Consider the following 22,836-nt stretch of genomic DNA (forward strand, 5'->3'; position numbering starts at 1 on the left):
ATTATTGTGATCTCATGTGAGTGACAGGTTGTTTGTGCCAGTAAACACGTCATCAGAGAAGAGATGACACTGCAAGTGGGAGGGGAAGTTTTAATTGGATTAAGGATTATTAAGGCACATTAGTTAAACAAATAAAATAATAATAATAATGTGCACAGATTATTTATTTAAAACAAACACTGCAATATTCCATAAATAAAAATAGTCAATGGTAGGGAAAGTACAAAAAACATGATTCCAGCCAAAGAGCTGGAAAATATGCATTGTACAAAGAGAATATGACACATGCTAATTTGCATCTCAGGTCCCTAGAAAGGATTTTCTTAATAATAAAATAAATACTACCAGCCCTACCAACTTCCAACCCTTATTACCTTTAAAAACATACATACACGCATAAATACAGTATACACACAAAAAAAATTGAAAGAAAAATACTAAATACGTATTTTAAGGGTACTTACAGTATAAGCAGGCAGTGGGTGGAACTAAAGAGTCGGAGCACACACACTCACACACACAATACATCATGGCATTATCCCTGAATAACTTCCGATTCACTATATGTTCGTGTTGTTCATTATATGCACTTACGCACCGATTGGCAACAAAACAGACGTTTCACTCACCGCCTGCGGTTTCGACTCTTGACCAGAAACAGTCAAACACACTTGCAGAACTCCGTTGCTGCTCTGGAAAAACAAACTGCATTCACTGTTTCCTTAATGCTGGGTTATTTGGGAAGCTGAACAAGGTTATCTTTCCCTCACAACCAAAAACACACTTCTTTAGTGACATTGTTGATTTTGTGGTCTAAAAACAAAATGACAGCGCAGCCGATGGCTTCTGTAACCAGAGTCAAGCAGTATGCTGAAGAAGGGCGTCATACAGGGCCATACGTCAAAAAATTAAAGGGGAGGGGGGAGTGTTGAGCAATTTTTTGCATGTGAATCCAACGCTGTAAATATGTCAGAAAGCATGAAATATCTCCCCCCCCCCCCCCAAATAAAAAAATAAAAATAACATTGTAATTTTGTACAGCTCTGGTTTCTCTTAAGCCAGTGTTAAACCATCACTGTAAAAGCCTTTGTCATGTACTGCTTTTTTTTCATTCTGCAATATGTTCCAGAATTGAGAGCCAACCCTTTACAGAAAAAAATGTTTTTTTTTCAAAAGCTCCTTCTGATTTTAATATCCGCTCTTCATCTCCTTCTAGGCTCCAGGGCACTGATGTAGTTATTGCCATCTTCATCATTGTAGCCATGTCCTTCGTGCCAGCGAGCTTCGTGGTCTTCCTGGTAGCAGAAAAGTCCACCAAGGCCAAACACCTGCAGTTTGTTAGCGGATGTGATCCTGTCACTTACTGGCTAGCAAACTACATATGGGACATGGTAGGGTGAAGGAGAGACTATGTGGGATTTGGTGTCTGTTCACAAACAGGAACAGTCCTGAGGGTTAAATTGGTTAATGCACATATTTCTTTTGTTGTTTTTTGCTAGCTGAACTACCTGGTTCCAGCCACATGCTGTGTCCTAATTCTGTTTGTGTTCGACCTTCCTGCATACACATCACCTACAAATTTCCCAGCAGTGCTCTCTCTCTTCCTCCTTTATGGGTAAGCTCTTTCTGCATGAAGACTAAGTCAGACATGGAGTGACAACAAATTAAATAGTTTTGTCAGTTTTATTTAAGTCTCGAAAATCCCACGTAAAATGTGACATTTCACTCTTTCTTTCTAGCTGGTCTATAACCCCCATCATGTATCCAGCCTCTTTCTGGTTTGAAGTGCCCAGCACAGCTTATGTTTTCCTCATAGTGATTAATCTCTTCATTGGCATCACAGCCACGGTGGCCACTTTCCTCCTACAGCTCTTTGAGCATGACAAGGTATATCAGAGAGAGAAATTGTTTACCATTATACATTTTTATCATGGCATGTATAGAGTGTATAAACTGGATCCTCTTTCTTTAAAAAGTAATAGTTTGACGCAAATTCCATTTAGACTGTGAATGATTAAACATGTTAGGTAAAATAGTATATAATGTGTGTAAAATGAACATAATAAAATGTATGTAGAAAGGAAAATTCCTAAATGTCTGATTCTTAGACATTTGATTTTTGGCTAAATGACTTCATGTCATTCCTCAAAGTAGAAAAATTTGCATCCTTAAAATTATAATTTTTTTTTTTTTTTAAATAAAATATGGCAATATGGTTTCTCTCATACCTTGGCCAATTACAAACATTTATTGTAAATGGAGATAGCACTCAGCCCCTAAGCCTATGATGAATGATATTTAATAAATAAATCAAAATAATCTAAATGTCCTGTCAATAAATCAAAATTATACATGTATCTTAATATCAATAAATGTGTATATATGTCATTTAAATAAATAATCAATCAAAGTGTATAAATATAATGTTTATATTAAATAAACATAATGTTTAAACATAATATAATGTTTATATTAAATACATTTTCCTCTAGAATTGTTTTTAATTGTATTTCATTTTTTATGTTGAAAGTTTCCCCATTTGGCAGTGGGGTTGGGGTGTATGCACTTTTTTTTTTTTTGCTTTTTTTCCTTTTTAATTTTTTTTATTGGGCAGTTTTCTGGTGACAGTATTATTTTGATGTCAAACTCATTATTTTATTGAAAAGTCTTTATCTCACTAAATTGTGGATTTGGCCTGTCCCACCAAAGTGTTCTTGACCTTTGATGGTATCTAATGTTTAATATCATATACCAGTGTAGCATTTTATCACTAATATATGTTTTTGTTTTTTACTTTACAGGATCTGAAGTTGGTAAATAGCTATCTGAAGTCTTGTTTTCTCATCTTTCCCAACTATAACCTTGGTCATGGTTTGATGGAGATGGCCTATAATGAGTATATCAATGAGTATTACGCTAAGATAGGTGTGTTTGTGTGTTCCCCGTCTCAGGGCATTGTTGAGGAACTTTCTTTGCTCTTTTCAAATGGTAAAATGCCTTCTCTTTCTTCCAGGCCAGTTTGATAAGGTGAAGTCTCCGTTTGAATGGGACATTGTGACACGGGGACTGGTTGCAATGACCATTGAGGGTTTCGTTGGCTTTCTTATTACAATTCTGTGCCAGTACAACTTCCTCAGGAAACCCCAGTGAGTGTGATTGTATGTAGTATGTGTTGGTCTTTGACAGTCGAATATGATAATGTTCTAAAGGTCACCATTTCCATCTGATTGAAGGAGAGTGCCTGTCAGCAGCCAGCCAGTTGAGGACGATGATGTTGATGTGGCCTGTGAGAGACGCAGAGTGCTGAGGGGAGATGCTGACAATGACATGCTGAAGATTGACAACCTAACCAAGGTCAGGCACTCAGTGACATTTTAAAAACGTTCTCTTTACCCCTGGAACCATCACTCTGATGTTCTTAGAACCCGCGTCCCCTTACAGGTGTACAAGTCTCGCAAGATGGGCCGGATCCTGGCAGTGGACCGTTTGTGTCTGGGGGTCCGTCCTGGGGAGTGCTTCGGGCTGCTGGGAGTGAATGGAGCAGGAAAGACCACCACCTTCAAAATGCTGACAGGAGATGAGAGCACAACGGGGGGAGAGGCCTTTATCCAGGGACACAGGTGCTACATTCAGACCATATCTGATGTCATAGTTTTTTTTTATTTTATTTACCTGTTTTGATGTTAGCATGTTGCACTGCCAACGACACTATTGATTAATTTTCAGCACTGGAAATGCAAGGTATTTTTGAACAGAATATAGAATAGGTCTAAAATTAAACCATATTTAAAAGGGTAAAAACATACTTTAAAGGGTTAGTTCATCTAAAAATGAAAATTCTCTCATTAACTACTTACCCTAATGTCGTTTGACACCCGTAAGACCTCCGTTCATCTTCGGAAACACAAATTAAGATCTTTTTGTTGAAATCTGATGGCTCAAACAGACCTTCATTGACACCAATGTCATTTCCTCTCTCAAGACCCATTAAAGTCACTAAAGACGTCATTACAAAGTCCATCTCACTACAGAGGCTCTGCAATAATTGTATAAAGCGAGGAGAATAGTTTTTGTGCACAAAAAAACTAAATAACGACTTATATAGTGATGGGCCGAATTCAAAACAATGTTTTGAACAGTTATGAATCAGCGTATCGATTCATGATTCGGATCGCGTGTCAAACTGCTGAAATCACGTGACATTGGCGATCCGAATCATGAATCGATAAGCTGATTCATAACCGTTCAAAACATTGTGCACAAAAACTATTCTCGTTGCTTCATAAAATGATTGTAGAGCCACTGTGCTGAGATGGACTTTGTAACGACGCATTTAGTGCCTTTTATGGGTCTTGAGAGAGGAAATGACATTGGTGTCAATGAAGGCCTTTCTGAGCCATCAGATTTCCCAAAAAATATCTTCATTTGTGTTCCGAAGATGAACGGGTGTCGAACGACATGAGGGTGAGTAATTATTGACAGAATTTTCATTTTTTGGGTGAACTAACCCTTTAAGTTTAAAACAAGAGAATGCTTTCCCATCACAGAAATAAATGTATATTTTTAAAAATATATTCAAATACAAAACATTTCTATTAAATTGTTATACTATTTTACGATGATTTACTGTCATCAAATCAAATATCAAATAATTTTTATCAAATATTTATATCAAATATCATTTATTTTTCATCTAATAAATGCAGAGATTTCTTTGATATACACACATATATATATATATATATTAAAGTTTTTGACCAACAGTGTAGGAGTATGGATTGATGGATGGATGTGTTATTGCTTTAAAGCTTTTTTATGTTTTCTTATTTAATTCATGTTGTGTGTACTGCTAAATTTAAATGTCTTAGTTATTAGTATGAGCCTTTGATTGTCCTGCAGTATCTTGCGGGAGCTTTTACGTGTGCAGCAGAGCATCGGCTACTGCCCACAGTTCGATGCTCTGTTTGATGACCTGACTGCTCGAGAACATCTGGAGCTGTACACACGCCTCCGCGGCATCCCCTGGAAAGATGAGGAACGGGTGAGCACACAGACACACACTCTGTATAGTCACACAGCATTTTATAATTGGTTGTCATGCACTTATCATTGATAGTCAAGTATGGATAAGAGCTCCTGAAAGCTCTCTGGAAATCAGTGTGATAAAGCACTTAGCAATCTATAATTGTGAACTGCAGTTTAAAGTTTATTGTTGGATTTGTCTTTACTGTCGAGAATAAAATATGTTTTATTGAGATTTTTACAGTACAACTCATTCGCTCTCACTTTGTGTCCTGAAGGTGGTTCAGTGGGCTCTGGAGAAGTTGGAGTTGTCCAAGTATGCTGACAAACCTGCTGGCACCTACAGTGGAGGAAACAAACGCAAACTCTCTACAGCTATTGCTCTGATTGGATACCCCTCACTCATCTTTCTGGTTTGATATCACTCTTTTTTTTCAGTAAAACATTTATGACATTTTTTGCAACTAAGCTGTGTTTGATTACTGTTTATAGGTCTAAACATGATCTTGTTTGTCATTATAGGATGAGCCCACCACAGGTATGGACCCAAAGGCTCGTCGATTCTTATGGAACCTGATTCTTGATATCATCAAGACAGGACGTTCTGTGGTGTTGACGTCACACAGGTGTGGTAACTAGAAATCATGTTTTCTGTTTATATGTCATTTTAATAGCAGTGACCTTTTGCTCTGTAATGTACTGATATGTTTATTTGTAGTATGGAGGAGTGTGAAGCCTTGTGCACTAGACTGGGCATCATGGTTAACGGCAGGTTCAAGTGCTTGGGAAGCATCCAGCATCTCAAAAACAGGTTTGAAATGTCTCAGCCACTTAAATGTGGGATTTAGGAGTGTAGTGCATTTATATATTTTTGCCACACTGTTCTGTTATATTTGTTTCAGATTTGGGGATGGATACATGATAACAGTACGTACTAAGACCACCACTAGCGTCAAGGAAGTGATACGGTTTTTCAACAGAAATTTTCCAGAGGCCATACTAAAGGTGCATCTAATGATTAATATTCAGTGCTAAAAATGCAAAGTATTTTGGCAGAATATAGAATGTATTTTGAATACATAAAAAATGTTGTACCTCACTGACCATTCTTTTAAGCACAAAACTTGCATTTTAGGGAAGTTTTCTTTTGACTTTAGCAAGCTAACGTGTTTATACAAATATATGTTTGTGTACGTATTCATGTAGACAATAGGTCAATAAAAAATCAAGTATTTATGTTTTAAATAAATGCTGTTCTTTTTTAACTTTATTGAAAAAAGTATAACAGGTTATAAAAAAAAAATATTAAGCAGCATAACTAACATAATTAAGCAGTTTCCAACATTGATAATAACTGAGTATCAAATCAGCATATTAGAACTGGAAATGTAGATATTTCATGTGCTATGCATCTGTTCTATATATAATATATATATACAGTACAGGCCAAAAGTTTGTACACATTGCTTTTTGTAATGTTTTGGAAAGAAGTTTCTTCTGCTCATCAAGCCTGCATTTATTTGATCAAAAATACAGAAAAAAAGTAATAATATTGTGATATATTATTACAATTTAAAATTATTGGTTTTCAATTTATTATACTTTAAATGATCATTTATTTCTGTGATGCAAAGCTGAATTTTCAGTATCATTCCTCCAGTCTTCAGTGTCACATGACCCCATTCTAATATGATGATTCATTTTCAAAGTTGAAAACAGTTCTGCTGCTTAATACTTTTTCATAACCTGTGATACTTTTTCTTATAATACTTTGATGAATGAAAAGTAAAAAATAAAATAAAAAAAGAAGCAAATGTTTTAAAAATAGAAATCTTTTGTAACAACAATCTACACTACTGGTCAGTAATTTGGGGTCAGTCATTTTTGTTCTTTCTTTTTTTGAAATAAATCAATAATTTTATTCAGCAAGGATGTGTTAAATTGATAAAAATTTATAGTAAAAGGGGATCTATATTATTTGAAAATATGTTTTTATTTTGAATAAATGCAGTTCTTCTGAAATTTTAATTCATCAAATATATTAGGCAGCAGAACTGTTTCCAAAACTCATAATAAATCTGAATATTAGAATGATTTCTGAAGGATCATGTGATAGACTGGATGTCACGTGACACTGAAGACAGGAGTAACAATCCTGAAAATTCAGCTTTGCATTACAGAAATAAATTATAATTTAAAGTATAATAAATGGAAAACCCAATATTTTAAATTGTAATAATATATCACAATATTAAAATATCTTATGTATTTTTGATCAAATAAATGCAGGCTTGATGAGCAGAAGAAACTTCTTTCAAAAACATTACATATAGTAATGTGTCCAAACTTTTGGTTAGAAGCAGGAAAAATGTGCAAGCATAAGGATTTTGACAAGGGCCAAAATGTGATGGCTAGATGATTGGGTCAGAGCATCCGCAGCTCTTGTGGGGTGTTCCCGGTCTGTAGTGGTCAGTGTCTATCAAAAGTGGCCCATGGAAGGAACAGTGGTGAATCAGCAACAGGGTCATGCAATGAACAACTTTTTCATTGCAACTAACTGGACTTAAAGGATCTACTGCTAACATCTTGGTGTCAGATACCACGGGGCATTGCACAGTCCATGCCTCGACAGTTCAGAACTGTTTTGGCAGCAAAAGAGGGACCAACACAATAAATAAATATATATATATATATACACACTCACCTAAATGATTATTGGGAACACCTGTTCAATTTCTCATTAATACAATTATCTAATCAACCAATCACATGGCAGTTGCTTCAATGCATTTAGGGGTGTGGTCCTGGTCAAGACAATCTCCTGAACTCCAAACTGAATGTCAGAATGGGAAAGAAAGGTGATTTAAGCAATTTTGAGCGTGGTATAATTGTTGGTGCCAGACAGGCCGGTCTGAATATTTCACAATCTGCTCAGTTACTGAGATTTTCACGCACAACCATTTCTAGGGTTTACAAAGAATGGTGTGAAAAGGGAAACACATCCAGTATGAAGCAGTCCTGTGGGCGAAAATGCCTTGTAGATGCTAGAGGTCAGAGGAGAATGAGTCGACTGAGTCAAGCTGATAGAAGAGCAACTTTGACTGAAATAACCACTCATTACAAGCGAGGTATGCAGCAAAGCATTTGTGAAGCCACAACACACACAATATTGAGGTGGATGGGCTACAACAGCAGAAGACCCCACCAGGTACAACTCATCTCCACTATAAATAGGAAAAAGAGGCTACAATTTGCACTAGTTCACCAAAATTGCACAGCTGACGACTGAAAAAAATTATTGCCTGGTCCGATGAGTCTCGATTTCTGTTGAGACATTCAGATGATAGACTCAGAATTTGGCGTAAACAGAATGAGAACATGGATCCATCATGCCTTGTTACCACTGTGCTGGCTGGTGGTGGTGGTGGTGTAATGGTGTGGGGGATGTTTTTTTGGGCATCGTTTAAATGCCACGGCCTACCTGAGCAGTTCTGAAGGCAATAGAGGGTCAAACACAGTATTAGTATGGTGTTCCTAATAATCCTTTAGGTGAGTGTATATGAAAATGAGTTTTCATATTTGTAGAAAGTTGCAAGAAACTCTCACAAGGTGTTTTGTGCAATGCTGACAACTAAGTATACATGTGCATATATTTTAAGCTTGCCCCGCTTGCATTAAAATTTGTAAACTTCTGCGTATTCCTTCACCTAAGGAGCGGCACCACACAAAGATTCAGTACCAGCTGAAGTCAGAGAACATCTCTTTGGCTCAGGTCTTTAGCAAGATGGAGCAGGTGGTGGAGGTGCTGAGCATCGAAGATTATTCTGTCAGCCAGACAACCCTGGACAACGTAAGTATATCTCAGGGAAACGGTACAGTAATAGTGAATAAGTAAAGTAATTAAAGTGAATTAACAGTAGTTTCTTTGACTGACAGCTAGTCAAACTCCATATTATAGATGCAAAAGAACTAAATGTGTCCAATATGAACCCAAAAGCTGTATATACACTGTAACTAGAAAAAGTTGTAATATCTTATTTTCTTTTCTTAGGTCTTTGTTAACTTTGCAAAAAAGCAAAGTGATAACTTGGAACAACAAGAAAGTTCCCCATCTAGTGCTGGTCAGTCGCCACTGCAGCGGCTGCTAAGCATCCTCAGGCCTCGTCACGCTAACACCGAACTCAACGCTCTTGTAAGTGAAGAGCCAGATGAACTTGAGAGTGATGATGATGAAGGATTGATCAGCTTTGAGGAAGAGAGGGTAAGACTTGGGACACAAAAACAAAAGCTATATTTCAGTTAGTTATTTAATAATTCAATTAAATCTGCTTGGCACAGTGTGAATGAGACGCATTTGCTCTTTACCAGTCTTCTTGGGTTGTGATTTACAGACATTTGTTAGGTTTTATTAAAAAGTAAAAAAAAAAAAAAAACACAGTTCACACGTCTCTTGGCAACTCTTTTTGGGAAGTTGAAATATTCATATCAATGTTTTTGTTGATCCTAAGACTACTGTACTGCATTATTTGAAAGACTTGTGTGTCATTTTTATTTTGTCTTCTCACAGGTACAGTTGTCCTTTAACACAGATACTCTGTGCTGAAATATCTGTTAATCTCACAGGCAGAGAGATGGTAAAAAAAAACCAAGCCTCAAGTTCAGACCCGTGTGAAAGACATTTGTGTTTTTTTCTCTCCCTGGAGAGGATCCATCTTTCTGGCCCAGTGAGTGGGTTGTTGTTTCCATTTGCACTTCAGTAGCGGAGCGAGAGAACAGCTCTATTGGGAACTCCAAACAGAGATGCGGACACAGTCGGGGGCCTGAACGTGATCGGGCCAGAGAGGTTGGTACTCTGAGGTACTCCGTCCACAGCCTCCCCTCCTGCGTTCTGGAGATGATAGTTTATGGAAACGTGTATTACTGTACTTCATATTCAAGCCTGCTGGATGGGAATTAAAGAGAATGTATTTCTTAGATTATACAAATGGCCGTATGGTTTATTTTGGTATTGCTTTAAATTTGAATAAGTACGTACTATCTTTAAACTGATCTCACATTGAAATTGTTTTAATTGTGGTGTTGATGTCATAACCTCATAATCATCCCTCAAGGAATGGGTTCGGCATTTGCAACTTGTTCTTTTTATGACTGTTTATCCTCACGTTCAGTTGAAACGGTTGAAACTGTACATCTTTTTTCTTTAATCTGACCTAGTTTGTTTATCTGTACCTGCATTGAGAGCATGCTCTAAAAGACAAGCCTGTCGTGTTGTGGGTTGAAGAAATTTTGCTATGCTTAAATGTTTTGAACAGACCCGTTGTTCTTGTTGAAGAATGCAAATGTACCTGTGCACCTTCGTTAAAGTTTTTACATTGGACATTCAATAGTGAATGACTCGTGATCGATTCAAAGGCCTTTAGTCGAACCGGACAGAACAAGCCCTGCTATCGAGATGTTTGTGGTCTTGTCATTGAATGTAAACGGCATAAGTGTTTTGTGCTGACTTTTGTGTCTCCTGAACCAGGGGTTTCTCTTTTTTCTTTTTTAAACAAATAGTAATCGAAACAGGTGTCCGGGCGTTACCGCGAATGGTTAAAAGCTGCATAATACCAGATGTCAGTAGAAACGTTCATAATAAGTGTCACTTTATCACTGTGAAGCCAAAAGTGAACTTTGAGTCACTGTTAATACAGATAGACCGAAATCAGGTCATTGCTTTTGATTATCGTATTTGAGAACCCTTGAAATATGTTTGTTGATCGAATAGCAGGAGGTTTTGATTTTGTTGTTTGCACTGTAATGTATTGCAAGTGTAATTATTTTTTTCATTTTACCTGAAATTAGCCATTTATGTTGTTGATTTGAAATGATGCTTCTCCTTCATGCCAGTGATGTACATGATGGTTAGGTCCTATCGCTCAGTGACAGTCTAACCGTGCTTAATCTCTGAATCTTGCAAAATTGTCAGCACTTAGTACTATAATGGTGTCTTATTTTTCTGACATTGCTGCGTTGAAGTGTATGATCAACACTGTCGAGCTCCTCAAAGAGGAAAGCAAAGGATAAGGAAGCTGTTCATGTACGATGACCAAAGGGAAATGAGTTTTTGAAATGTGTAAGTGAATTGTGACCAGCTATGTGAAAACTGACCTAATGAACTCTGAAGAGTCTCACTTTGATAATTAAGGCATCTGGGCCGCTTCAGTATATATTTCCTGCTAACAAGAACCTCAACAGCCTAACTAAAGATCAGTGCAAGCTGCTTTTCACTTTGGAAATGAACGTGCAGTGATTTAAGACACCAGCAAACATGAGTGTGGTTCTGTATCATATAAAATAGCATTATGGTTAAGGAGGTGATTTAGTTTTTTTCTTTGTAGTAAGTGCTTTGGAATGTAACTTCGGTACATGTGAATATGATTCAATATTTATGAACGTTTTTTCATCCAGTAATACCCATGTTCAGGTGAATTCCCTTGTAACAAGATTGACTGGACCTTTTCAGCTCGTTTTCAATTACCTTTATTGTTTCCATTCTCTTGTGCTAACTGGGGTGAACTGATGTTTTTAATATTAACAGGGAAAAAAGAGAATAATTAAATCAATAAATTGTTAAATTGATTTTCTGACTTTTTTTATTTGTACGTCGAGTCTTTTGAATAAAATAACATTTTCAGTGATCACATTTATTTAAAAATACCATTTTTATTAGCAAATTTAAAAAGGAAAAATAAAGAAATCATAAAACCTTTAATAAATGCATGATGACTTAAAACGGTTCATGGTGTAGTTACTATGTAGTAATGTTTTAAAAACTGATAGTGTGTTGAGTTGATTAAAAACAAACAGTTCATGTTTAATAAAAGGTCACGTTGACATCATTCATTGTCTCCATCATCAAAGGCCACACCTGTTGCAGGTTTTTTTCTGTAAAATAGATAGAAATGGTCAGTGAACAGGAGGTGAAGAAATGAATTTCACAGATACATTTATTTATTTGGGAGTCTAAAGTCAATTTAAATGTTCACCTTTTTGTTCCAGGGTTGATGAGAGAATCCCCAGGAAAACGTTTTCTAACTGCTACTGTTGGACCCTTCTGCTGTCTAGGTTCAAAATCTAAAAAAGAAAGTGCAATTTAAAAAAGAAAAAAGAAAACATCTTATAATTTAGGCTGGTAATTCTTAACATTTTTGATTCCAACGCTTTGTCGTGACAATATTCAAAAAAGGCCTCCTATCTAAACTTTCTATCCATCCATTCATTCACATATACAATACAGTACATCCCAATCAGGCATAATATTAGGACCACTGACAGGTGACGTGAATAACACTGATTATCTCTTCATCACAGCACATGTTAGTGGGTGGGATATATTAGGCAGCAAGTGAACATTTTGTTCTCAAAGTTGATGCGTTTGGCACATCAGGAAAAATGGCCACGCGTAAGGATTTGAGTGAGTTTGCCACGGGCTAAATCGTGATTGCTAGGCAATTTGGTTAGATTATCTCCAAAACTGCAGCTCTTGTGGGGTGTTCCTGGTCTGCAGTGGTCAGTATCTGTCAAAAGTGGTCCAAAAAAGGAACCGTAGTGAACTGGTGACCGGGTCATGGGTGGCTAAGGCTCATTAAAGCACATGGGTAGGCTGGAGTGTGTGGTCCAATCAAACAGATGAGCTACTGTAGCTCAAGTTGCTCAAGAAGTTAATGCTGGTTCTGATAGAAAGGTGGCAGAATACACAGTGCATCGCAGTTTGTTGCATATGGGGCTGAATAGCCGTAGACCACTCAGGGTGCCCATGCTGACCCCTGTCCATCGCCAAATGCACCAACAGTGGGCACTTGAGCATCAGAACTGGACCACGGAGCAATGGAAGAAGGGGACATGGTCTGATGCATCACGTTTTCTTTTACATCATGTGCATGGCTGGGTGCTTGTACGTCACTTATCTGGGAAACCCATTGCACCTGGATGCACAATGGGAAGAAGTTAAGCTGGCAGAGCCAGTATGATGCTTTTGGGCAATGTTCTGCAGGGAAATCTTGTGGAGGTTACTTTGACACGTACCATCTACCGAAGCAGTGTTGCAGACCATGTATACACTTTCATGGAAACTTTCATGTCTTTTTCTGGTGGCTGTGTCCTCTTTCAGCATGATAATGCATCCTGCCATAAAGCAAAAATTCAGCAGGAGCATGAGTTTGTGGGGTTAATCTGGCCTCCAAATTCCTCAGATCTCAATCCAATCGAGCCTCTGTAGGATGTGCTGAACGAACAAGTCAGATCCATGGAGGCCCCTCCTCACAGCTTACAGGACTTAAAGGATCTGCTGCTAACATCTTGGTGCCAGATACCATAGAACAGGGCTATTCAAATTTATCTCCAACCCTAATCAAACACACCTGAACATGCTAATCAATGTCTTCAGGATCATTAGAAAATCACAGGTGGGTGTGTTTGATCAGGGTTGGAGCTAAACTCTGCAGCACATTGGCCCTCCAGGGTAAGATTTGAGGGATGCGTGAAGTCAATGCCTTGATGGTTCAGGGCTTTACAACGAACTCTGTTAGAGCTACTTATGGCAATTTATCTGTTAGCCTTAGTCACCTGCTGAGTAATAAAAATACCATCGCTTTTACAATATTTCAAACCTCTCAGTTCTCACCCTCTCCAAAAAGCCCAGCCAGTGTTTATTCTTGTTTTATTACAAGTTCTCTTTTTGCCAGCAGACACTCATATGTTCTGCTTTTTTTTTTAAACTGGTGATTCCCTGGAGGTTGAAGATTTAGCTGCTCCATATCGCCATTTCTCATTCATTGTGACACTAACCTATGCCACTCTCACAACATACATGCAAAGTAGCTAGAGTTACTTTTCTCTATTTACGGATGAGAAAATACAGGCACCATTGAGTGAAGCATGTACACAATTTCCCGCAAAAACTGCCCTAAGATATAAACACCTATAATAGGCTTAACCATAGTGAATCATGGTAAGACAAATTTTATAAATAAAAAAATGTATTCACTCATTATTTCATTTCATATTTAAAGGTGCACTATGCAACTTTCCGTCCACTGGAGGGCGCCTATTCAAAACAAATGTGTAGTTTGATGACGCAAAGTGTAGCGCAGCATCTTGGGAGATGTGGTCTTCACCTCACAGCCGGTGGAAAATAAGACTCGGGCAGAAATCACGTTCATGGATGCGGTTATTAACATTACTGTAGTCTAAAGCAGAGCAGGACCGAGTGTTGTGGACCTGAGCACAGCTGCTGGAGCGATTGTTAAACAAATACCCGCCTCGCGAATACCGGGACTTTTATTATGACGGGACGGGACACAGTCGCCGGGCGCCTGCACTGATCCGCTCTTCCGGTTATGATTTTGAGGTAATGCAGCTCTGTTTATCATATTAGATATTAGATACATGTAAGTGTGTTTAAAACGATGTTATGACGTTACTCCGTGTGTTCACTTGTTCACACTGCTAAGAGTAAAGCGTTCCTGCCAAATAAAAGCCGAAACCGAGGGTAGTGCAGATATCACGCAATTGACAGGCGACTCCCTCAAATGCAATGCTGAAACGTCCCTGTCCTTAGTTAAAATAGCAATTTTCTCACAATTTACAAATAGTTGGAAACATCTGGGATATTGTAGGTACTCAACTGAACAAAATATATAACACCGGCCTAGTAGTTTTTGGATATTTTACTGCAAAAATACTACATAGTGCACCTTTAAATCAGGTTTAAAAAACACTGATTTAAATCCACTTGAAAACAAGCTTAAAGAGTACTGACTTACCAGAACTTCTCTTCTGAGAGCTCTTGACTGGACTAAATGAAGATGAAGCACCTAAAATGATTAAAAACATTAAGCTCAAAGTATTTTGAAAATTAGCGATTATAATAATTGAAAGCATATTTGCTTGCCTTGACTTTCAAGTTGTTGCAGGCTGTCAGCCATTTTAAAAAGCAGATCCTTGACTTCTGTTCTTCCTTCTGAGTCAGTGAGTTTTGAAAGAGACAGACTGAGGTCTGTAGGTTCAGCTCCTAAATGCAGATCAGCATTGTCGTCCTGCAGCTTCACAAATGCTCTTCCAGCCTTACATGCACATCTGTCCAGATACACAAGAGGGTGTTCTCAGACAAGATAGAAGATCTTGCCAACCAAGAAATAAGACAATTACTCATCAAGTTGTTATCATAGATCCTCACTTGAGCTTGAAGGTATAATCCTCTGTGGACTTTAATGCAAACTTCTTAAACTGTAAAGAAATAAAAGAGCTTTGTATTATTGCTATAAAAGAGGAACATCCGTCATGTAGAAAGACTCAAACAAATCCTTACAAGCCTGGACAGAATTTCCTCTGAAAGATGAGTTCTCCAAACATTTTCACCATTGGTAAATCTATAGGAAACAGGACATCGCAATATATATATATATATATATATATATATATATATACACATACACACACACACACACACACACACACATGAAAGCACATAACATATATATGCAATATACAAAAGCACATAACAAAATTACTCAATTTTAAAATGAAACTGTAAACATAAAAAAACAATTCAAGATATTCAGAGTATTTTAATAATACTAAAATAACACTGTAATTAACCTTAATTTCAAATAATTATACAAGAAATCAAATATGTAATCCTAATTTTTCTTAGTAGTTTTATGTAAAAGTAGCATTTGATGGAGTATAACACATCAAACTGCTGTCACTGCTTGACATTCAACTCGTATCAGCTCACGCTCACCCAATGTTTATGTCTCCTGCTGATCGCTTTTGCGTAAAAAACACATACTTGGACTGATCGTTTTTATCCAGCAATGTACAAAGGACAGATTTGGACTCGGGGTTATTTTGATCCATACTGATTAACCGTACAATGACATAAAAAGTGAAAACTGCATGCTTTTCAACCAGGAACTGTTCACCGTAAATAACAACGGCGCGATTTAAATGTTCAGCCAATTAGACTGCAGCCACCCGGAAGTTGTTGTGCCATTCACGTCCTGTTTTTTTTACGATAAAAGGCGAAGATACACGACAATGTTTACGACCTGGAAACTGGTATTTGAAATAAAGTTATGAAATTTAATATACATTCAATATATAAAATATATTTTATAATATATGTGAAAATTTAAGTGCATTATTTACTGACCGCTGGTCTGCTGCGCTGTATAGGGATTATAGTGTGACAGCACGCGTAGTCATTTCTTGGTCAGTTAACGTTAACGTTAGAGATATTATCAATTCTAAATTGCTTCATATTATGCCAAGCCGCTTCGATGGGTTGGAAGTCTCGAACCCGAACCCTGCAAGTGTTTGACACGGAGTTAAGCGCTGATACCTTGGAGTGGTGCCCATTGCCACAGTGGTCTCATGTTCTGGCATGTGGGACTTACCAACTTCAAAAAGGCGATGATAAGGTAATGCAAAATAACCTTATTTCATATAACCAACGTTCATCCTGAATGCTCACTAATTTTCCCCATGAGAAGCTTATAAATCATACATAATTAGTTTTTCTGAAAATGTAAAAATGCAGAAAATTTTGTGGGATGGGTTTAGGTGTAGGGTTAGTTTAATGAGATAGAATATACATTTTGTACATTATAAAAAGCATTATGTCTATGGACAGTCCCCTCAAAGATAGCAAACCAGACGTGTGTATGTGTCTGTGGTATTATTAGTTGTACCAAGTGGTCACTTCTAAAACGTGTTTTCTGTTAACAGCTGACAGCAGAAGACTCTACTGCCCTGAGCAGAATCGGTCGACTTTATTTATTTGACTGTAATCCGCAACCATCGTTCATCCCTCCACTGACCGAGACTCAGAGAATAGACACTCCTGCTATACTCGACCTCAAGTGGTAAGGCAGTCTCACTATTCATTCTGCTCACTACAATGCACTCTGAACCTACACCATTACACACTCCAGATGTATATTGTATTTTGTACATTCTATGTATTATGCATATTGTTATTGTATGTGATGGTGTGGATCTGTTATCCACACATACAGTATGTAATCTCTGGCTGAGGTTATGAAACTCCCTGGACAGATGGTCAGTAATGCAAGTGGTGTATACTGCAGAGCCAAATGACATCCAGCTCCACCGCTCTGGACTTCATGGGTTATGGGTAGGCTTAGGGTGTGGCGGACCTTCTAGCTCCACCCAATATGCTGAAATTATGTCCAGAAAGGGAGAGCTGGACTTCACACTCTACCCATGGCTCTGCGGTGAGCAGCCTGTCCAGTAACGGCATTGATGCTGAGTCAGAATCTTATAGCAATATTTGAATTCTGCAGGTGTCATGTGCCGATATCAGAGCGTCCGTTGTTGGGTATGGCCTCGGCAAGTGGAGAAATCCAGCTGTACAAGCTTATGGAACATCAGGTAACCAATCAAACTCATGCTGCATGAGAAGATTCACATTCGAGGACTGTTCTAGATATAATAAAAGTTAAGCTCTATTGACAGCATCAGTTATTATTTCAGGTTAAATCCAGCCACTGGAATGTTGTTGCAAATGCATAACCAGAACTTCATCTTTAAACTATAATGAACATCTGAAATGAAAATATTGAAAATATTAGTTGAAATATTATAATATTATTATAATATTTTAGTTGAAAATATTATCTGTTTAAAAAAACAATAGTTATTGAGAGAATAAGGAAATATGATTTCAGTTCTTGATTTAATTTAAGCATTTAAAATAAGTTAGATAAATAAAATGATAATTAATATTATTAATTATAGTAAATGTATATAATGATTGTTTATATATATATATATATATATATATATATATATATATATATATATATATATATATATATATATATATATATATATATATATATATATATATAAATTAAATATAATTACATATAATAAGTACTTTACTATAATTAAAAATATCATCATTGTGTCATTAATTATCAAAAACTGAAGTTATATTTTCTTGTTCATAATTTCTCCTGTGATCCACTGTGTGAACAAAAATGTTTTTTAATTGGGTGGGGGGGGGGGGGTATGTTTTTAGTTTCTTTTTGTAAAGCATTTAAATTAAGTTAGATCATTACAATTAAATATTTATTAATTAAATTACAATAAAATAAAAATATTAATATAGTAATAATAATATTAAACTAAATAATATTAATTATATTAATATATTAACAATACAATATTTTACTAAATTGAAATCATCCAGTGGCCCCCTTGGAGATTTGCTCAGGGCCTTAGTCCCCAATATTTTTTGTAAGCATCGGACACTATGTTAAGATGTTTTATTGTTTTTACTTAATTAATTAAGTTTCTTTTGCCTGTTTGGACTGTGTCTCCAGTAGCAGGGCACTTGTGGTTTGGAGTGTGAGTTGAGAGCAGAGTTGGGTCCTGACAGACTGGCCTTGTCTTTAGACTGGTCCACAGGGAGAGGCGAGAGGTGAGGTGCGCTCGTTATTGATGCACTAATGATTTGCCATTTTCTTTTGTCTCTGTATATAATGGTTACTGTTGTCTTTTTGCAGTAGTGATGTGCGTGTGGTGTCCAGTGACTCAACCGGCTCTCTCACAGTGCTGTCTCTGGGGGAAGCCAGTTTAAATGCTGTGTGTCAGTGGAAAGCTCACGACTTTGAAGCCTGGATCTCAGCGTTTAGTTACTGGGATACTCAGATTGTTTATTCAGGTATGAGCAAAACAAGCAAGCAAAAGGAACAGTTTTTCACTGTAGTGCTGTTAAGAGTATCATCATTGATTAAGTGTTGTTATTGCTAAGTAAAACTATTAAAACACTTCTATGAAAATTAGAAATGAAATGCTTGGCAACTAACTAAATTAAAAATAAGTAGATGTTGAAGTATTAAAATGATGACAACTGAAATAATACTTTTTTTAAATTAAAGCTAAAATAGAAGTATTTATTTGTTTCATTACTTTGTAACACTTTACAATAAGGTTTGATTTGTTTGCATTAGTGAACTACATTAGTTAACTTGAACTAACAATGAAAAATACTTAGAAGGCAATTATTATTGTTACTATTATTATTAGTTCATTTTATTTTATACATTATTAAAATCAAAAGTATCTGTTGATATTATTTGATACATCTGAGCTGATATGAAGAAACAATGAACAGTTGTATTTTAACATGAACAAAAATGTATAAATACTGTCTTTAACCAATGTATTGCTCATTGCTAGTTCATGCATTAATTAATAGGACCTTATCATAAAGTGTTACCCATTACTTTTTATAATTGCCATCTCAGGTGGTGATGACTGCAAACTAAAGGGCTGGGATCTGAGAATAGGTCCCTCTTCCCCTACCTTCACCAGCAAGAGGTGAGACAGTTTCTGTGATGTTTCATCCACCAACATTACTTTTAGCCTTTTTTTGAGTCAACTTAAATATTTTCTATGCTGTTTATGCAATCATGGTAAATAAATACTGCTCTCCTGTCTCAGACACACTATGGGAGTATGCAGCATACACAGTAACCCCCATCGAGAGCACATACTAGCCACCGGGAGGTAGGAGGCAAAGAAAAATATAAAACATGAATTATAAATATAAAAGAATAATTATGTTAATCATTGAAAACATATCTGTAAAAAAAGTGTTGTGATAATGAGGTTACTGGTATTCTCTTAGTTTCTGCTGAACCAATCATCAAAACCATAATATTTAATTATGCGTGCATGTTAGTGGTACATTGTCCCTCTTGTAGCTATGATGAGAACGTGTTGCTCTGGGATGGGAGGAACATGAAGCAGCCCCTGAGTGAGACTGCAGTGGGTGGCGGCGTGTGGAGACTCAAGTGGCACCCCAGTCAAGAGCACCTGCTTCTGGCTGCATGTATGCATAATGATTTCCATATTCTCCACTGCCAGAAAGCTATGGGTAAGAACCACTGCCCCTTTTTATGTCAATGATTAATATGTGCACTACCGTTCAAAGGTTTGGGGTCCATGAATTGTTTTTTAATTAAGTAATTTATACTTTTATTCAGCAAGGGTGCATTAAATTGATCAGTGCAGTGACAGTAAAGACATTTCAATTCAACTTTCTATTGTGTAAAGAGTCCTAAATATATCTCAGTATCCACAACAATATTAAGCAGTGCAACAGTATTCAACATTTATAATGATAAGAAATTAAAAAAGGATCATGTGATGCTAAAGACTGGAGAAATAGATTTGCCATCAGAGGAATACATTACATTTTAAAATATATTCAAAAAAACCGTTATCTTAAATTAAGTATTAATATTTCACAATATTACTGTTTTTGTGATCAAATGTATGCAGCCTTGGTGAGACCCCAAACTTTCTAACTGTAATGTAATTTACAATTCTTCATAGTAACTTTCGGTTTCTTCCTAATATCCACATTTGCAGAGGGACAAGATGCACCATGTCCTGTTCTGGCTTCTTATATTCTGCACAACTCTTTAGCATATGGGGCAGACTGGTCCAGACTCTCCCTAAGCAACTCCATGCCACCCTCTCCTCAAGAACCTCCCCAAACCAGCATTGGGCTCACAGAGTCCAGAGGTCATCTCAGGATCCAATATGAATCACCCACAGCCAGCTTTGATACCTCTCTGGAGGACGACTCGGGGCAATACATACCCGACCATTGTCTTTTACCTGAAAAAAGATCAGCTCCAGACCCCTTCTTTAGCCCTGCCAAAGACGCCCAGTCTCTGTCCTGCCTGATGGCTACCTGCTCCTTCTATGACCACATGATGCACGTTTGGAGATGGGACTGGAGCCCAGAGGAAGAACAGATGCCATCTGAACCCACCCCCTCTTCCTGAACACAGTTGCTATGATATGGGCCTTTTGTAAAACAAACCTTACACTTGGAACTGCACATTTCAACTGAGTTTCCTGCAGTATTGTTTGTATTCAATATATGCAGTTTTGGAACATCTTTGTCATTTCTTGACTATATATTTGAGCTAGAAAATGTAAAGAATTATTTTCTAGTGGTATTAGCCCCAATTTAGTTTTGCATTGAGAACTACACAAAGACCTTTTATAACAAATAAACTATAACCATATTAATAGATTCAAGAGTCTACATTTATTTATTCTGTAAAATTTAATTATTTTGAAAATATTTAGTCTCTGTTAAGTTACATTGTTGCATTTTATTTTCCTAATCATTACAAAGTGTATTCATTTCCATGGAGGCCCTAGCTTCCTTCCTTTCAGACCACAGTTTAAAAACATCAGCTATAAGGAATTATTTATTGGCAATGCATCAGTTTTGCCAAGGGTTGGACATTTTTTGTTCCACTTATTTCTAAATAATTTCCTAATGAAGAGCCAAGTATTAAATAGTTTAAATCTTTTATGACGTCTGTTCATTGAAGTTTTTCACCAAACATAACACATTTGTTTACAGTCCATTGCAAACTACTGAAACAGCTCATCTAACGAACAAAGTTCTTGGGATACAACTTGAACAGCTTCCCCTCTTGTGTCTTCTCCAATCCGTATTTCTCAAGATTCTCCTCGTTGAAAAGCCCTTCCTCAATGTCTCTCTCGATCTGTGGGGCCACCACCTGACTGAAAAGCTTCTCTGGAGTCATAGGCTCTTCCGTCCCTGCTGGGGTCTTGTACGACACGTAGGGTTTCAGGTTAAATCCTTCCAGATTAGGCACCACAAACTCTGGTATCATGGCCTGCACAGGTATGAATTTTCTGCTGGAGGTGACGACTCCAGTAGGTCTCGCGCCTCTGCTCTTGTAGAATGTCCTGGGCCCGCGCTTGCTCGTGAACTCCGCCATTCTGTCAGCTCCTCTCACGAGCCCCCGCGTCAGCGCTGACAGCACCCCCATTTAAGAGTGATTTATCTGCAGCAATAACCTGTTTCAAAATCAATTTCATTATATGTTAAACAACCTCTATTTCTGTAAACAATTATATTTTAAACAATTTCGTTTTTCGTAACATTTCTGTAATTGAAATGTATTGATGCATGTATGACACCCATGTGCCGTATTAAGCAATCTTTCACATTGTTTAAGTGAAATAGCAGCAATTGATATTTATGCAGAAACTATCTGCTACAGAACATTACGAAGGAGATGCAGCTGAGCAGGTGATGCTCCATGTGCATTTGTAACTTATGTTGGTAGTTAGTATGAACACTGCCAATATAAAATAATTACGGTTATCTTTAATAAATTGTGTATTTTGTATATTAAGGCAACCGAATAAACAACGATATAATATTTTAAAGGTCGTCTCACTGCATTTAAGTTAAATAAATGCTGGTTAAAATCAATAATGGAAGATATTGCAGTGTAACGTTAGCTGAAACTGCATTCACTTTTCAGAAATCGCACAAAAATAATGTAAACGTCGCTAGCCACATATAAAGTGTAAGGTAATAAAATAAGTAGAGAGATCAATAAAAAGTAACACCAACCTTGAATGGTGTGCTATCGTGCTTTCAAGAAGATCACTCTATTCCCACGTCAAGCGTGGCAAAGAAATCCACTCTAATTGGTCAGATCCGCATGAAGACAGCCAATAGGAGCAACGAATATTGACACAAAGGCTCTACGTCTGTCCGCTACAGTGTTGCCATGTCCCGCTAGTTATGAAATACTTTGAGGGTTATTTTCTCATAATCTACTATGATACATTTCCTATAGTCAGTCGCACGGGTTATATGCTGCAGATATTATTATTGTTGCATAGTTTGTGAGTTTGTTCCACCGTCGATTCGTAAAAAGAGTTTTCCCC

General features: G+C 37.0%; 4 protein-coding genes across 6 annotated transcripts in view; 2 read left to right on the top strand and 2 right to left on the bottom strand.

Moving 5' to 3' along the window:
• Positions 1 to 11,643, top strand: part of abca2 (ATP-binding cassette, sub-family A (ABC1), member 2) — an 85,619-nt gene extending 73,976 nt beyond the window's left edge. For both annotated transcript variants that reach the window (XM_067439033.1, XM_067439034.1), the window contains exons 35-49: positions 1,217 to 1,391; positions 1,500 to 1,615; positions 1,740 to 1,887; positions 2,802 to 2,925; positions 3,014 to 3,146; positions 3,234 to 3,354; positions 3,442 to 3,620; positions 4,900 to 5,041; positions 5,301 to 5,435; positions 5,545 to 5,648; positions 5,741 to 5,833; positions 5,925 to 6,027; positions 8,735 to 8,872; positions 9,074 to 9,283; positions 9,590 to 11,643. In XM_067439033.1, the coding sequence (XP_067295134.1) occupies positions 1,217 to 1,391; positions 1,500 to 1,615; positions 1,740 to 1,887; positions 2,802 to 2,925; positions 3,014 to 3,146; positions 3,234 to 3,354; positions 3,442 to 3,620; positions 4,900 to 5,041; positions 5,301 to 5,435; positions 5,545 to 5,648; positions 5,741 to 5,833; positions 5,925 to 6,027; positions 8,735 to 8,872; positions 9,074 to 9,283; positions 9,590 to 9,625 (1,957 nt within the window). In that variant the 3' untranslated portion in view covers positions 9,626 to 11,643. The remainder of the gene's footprint in view (positions 1 to 1,216; positions 1,392 to 1,499; positions 1,616 to 1,739; positions 1,888 to 2,801; positions 2,926 to 3,013; positions 3,147 to 3,233; positions 3,355 to 3,441; positions 3,621 to 4,899; positions 5,042 to 5,300; positions 5,436 to 5,544; positions 5,649 to 5,740; positions 5,834 to 5,924; positions 6,028 to 8,734; positions 8,873 to 9,073; positions 9,284 to 9,589) is intronic.
• paxx (PAXX non-homologous end joining factor) lies at positions 11,436 to 16,061 on the bottom strand. The gene is made up of 7 exons (XM_067439039.1): positions 15,809 to 16,061; positions 15,374 to 15,434; positions 15,242 to 15,291; positions 14,957 to 15,141; positions 14,829 to 14,879; positions 12,051 to 12,138; positions 11,436 to 11,949 (listed from the first exon to the last, which is right to left on the bottom strand). Exons 1-7 carry the CDS (start codon positions 15,922 to 15,924, stop codon positions 11,901 to 11,903), a joined length of 600 nt encoding a protein of 199 aa, XP_067295140.1. The 5' UTR covers positions 15,925 to 16,061; the 3' UTR covers positions 11,436 to 11,900.
• Positions 16,062 to 16,096: 35 nt separating this feature from the next.
• On the top strand, positions 16,097 to 21,436 carry dph7 (diphthamide biosynthesis 7). Of its 2 annotated transcripts, none has more exons than XM_067439038.1 (9): positions 16,097 to 16,487; positions 16,795 to 16,931; positions 17,373 to 17,460; positions 18,420 to 18,514; positions 18,603 to 18,757; positions 19,344 to 19,416; positions 19,540 to 19,605; positions 19,803 to 19,975; positions 20,473 to 21,436. In XM_067439038.1, the coding sequence occupies exons 1-9, from the start codon at positions 16,347 to 16,349 to the stop codon at positions 20,892 to 20,894; spliced, it is 1,350 nt and encodes a 449-aa protein (XP_067295139.1). In that variant the 5' UTR covers positions 16,097 to 16,346; the 3' UTR covers positions 20,895 to 21,436. The 2 variants fall into 2 exon arrangements, with proteins under 2 accessions (XP_067295139.1, XP_067295138.1); XM_067439037.1 differs by having other exon boundaries at positions 16,099 to 16,487; positions 18,600 to 18,757.
• Positions 21,410 to 22,629, bottom strand: mrpl41 (mitochondrial ribosomal protein L41). Its single transcript, XM_067439040.1, has 2 exons — positions 22,517 to 22,629; positions 21,410 to 21,951 (listed from the first exon to the last, which is right to left on the bottom strand). Exon 2 carries the CDS (start codon positions 21,921 to 21,923, stop codon positions 21,516 to 21,518), a length of 408 nt encoding a protein of 135 aa, XP_067295141.1. The 5' UTR covers positions 21,924 to 21,951; positions 22,517 to 22,629; the 3' UTR covers positions 21,410 to 21,515.
• Between the last annotated feature and the right edge of the window lie 207 nt (positions 22,630 to 22,836).

This window comes from Pseudorasbora parva, chromosome 3, assembly GCF_024679245.1.
Source record: "Pseudorasbora parva isolate DD20220531a chromosome 3, ASM2467924v1, whole genome shotgun sequence".
NCBI classification, from domain to species: Eukaryota; Metazoa; Chordata; class Actinopteri; order Cypriniformes; family Gobionidae; genus Pseudorasbora; species Pseudorasbora parva.

What these genes read in the sequence shown, in the direction of transcription:
- dph7 (XM_067439037.1), top strand. Translation starts at nt 16,347, where the DNA reads ATGGGTTGGAAGTCTCGAACCCGAACCCTGCAAGTGTTTGACACGGAG. An exon ending in CCTACCTTCACCAGCAAGAG is followed by an intron (nt 19,417 to 19,539) that starts GTGAGACAGTTT and finishes CTCCTGTCTCAG; the next exon opens with ACACACTATGGGAGTATGCA. An exon ending in CCACTGCCAGAAAGCTATGG is followed by an intron (nt 19,976 to 20,472) that starts GTAAGAACCACT and finishes CCACATTTGCAG; the next exon opens with AGGGACAAGATGCACCATGT.
- mrpl41 (XM_067439040.1), bottom strand. Translation starts at nt 21,923, where the DNA reads ATGGGGGTGCTGTCAGCGCTGACGCGGGGGCTCGTGAGAGGAGCTGAC.
- paxx (XM_067439039.1), bottom strand. Translation starts at nt 15,924, where the DNA reads ATGGATCAAAATAACCCCGAGTCCAAATCTGTCCTTTGTACATTGCTG. An exon ending in GATTATACCTTCAAGCTCAA is followed by an intron (nt 15,142 to 15,241) that starts GTGAGGATCTAT and finishes GTATCTGGACAG; the next exon opens with ATGTGCATGTAAGGCTGGAA. An exon ending in GCAACAACTTGAAAGTCAAG is followed by an intron (nt 14,880 to 14,956) that starts GCAAGCAAATAT and finishes TAATCATTTTAG; the next exon opens with GTGCTTCATCTTCATTTAGT.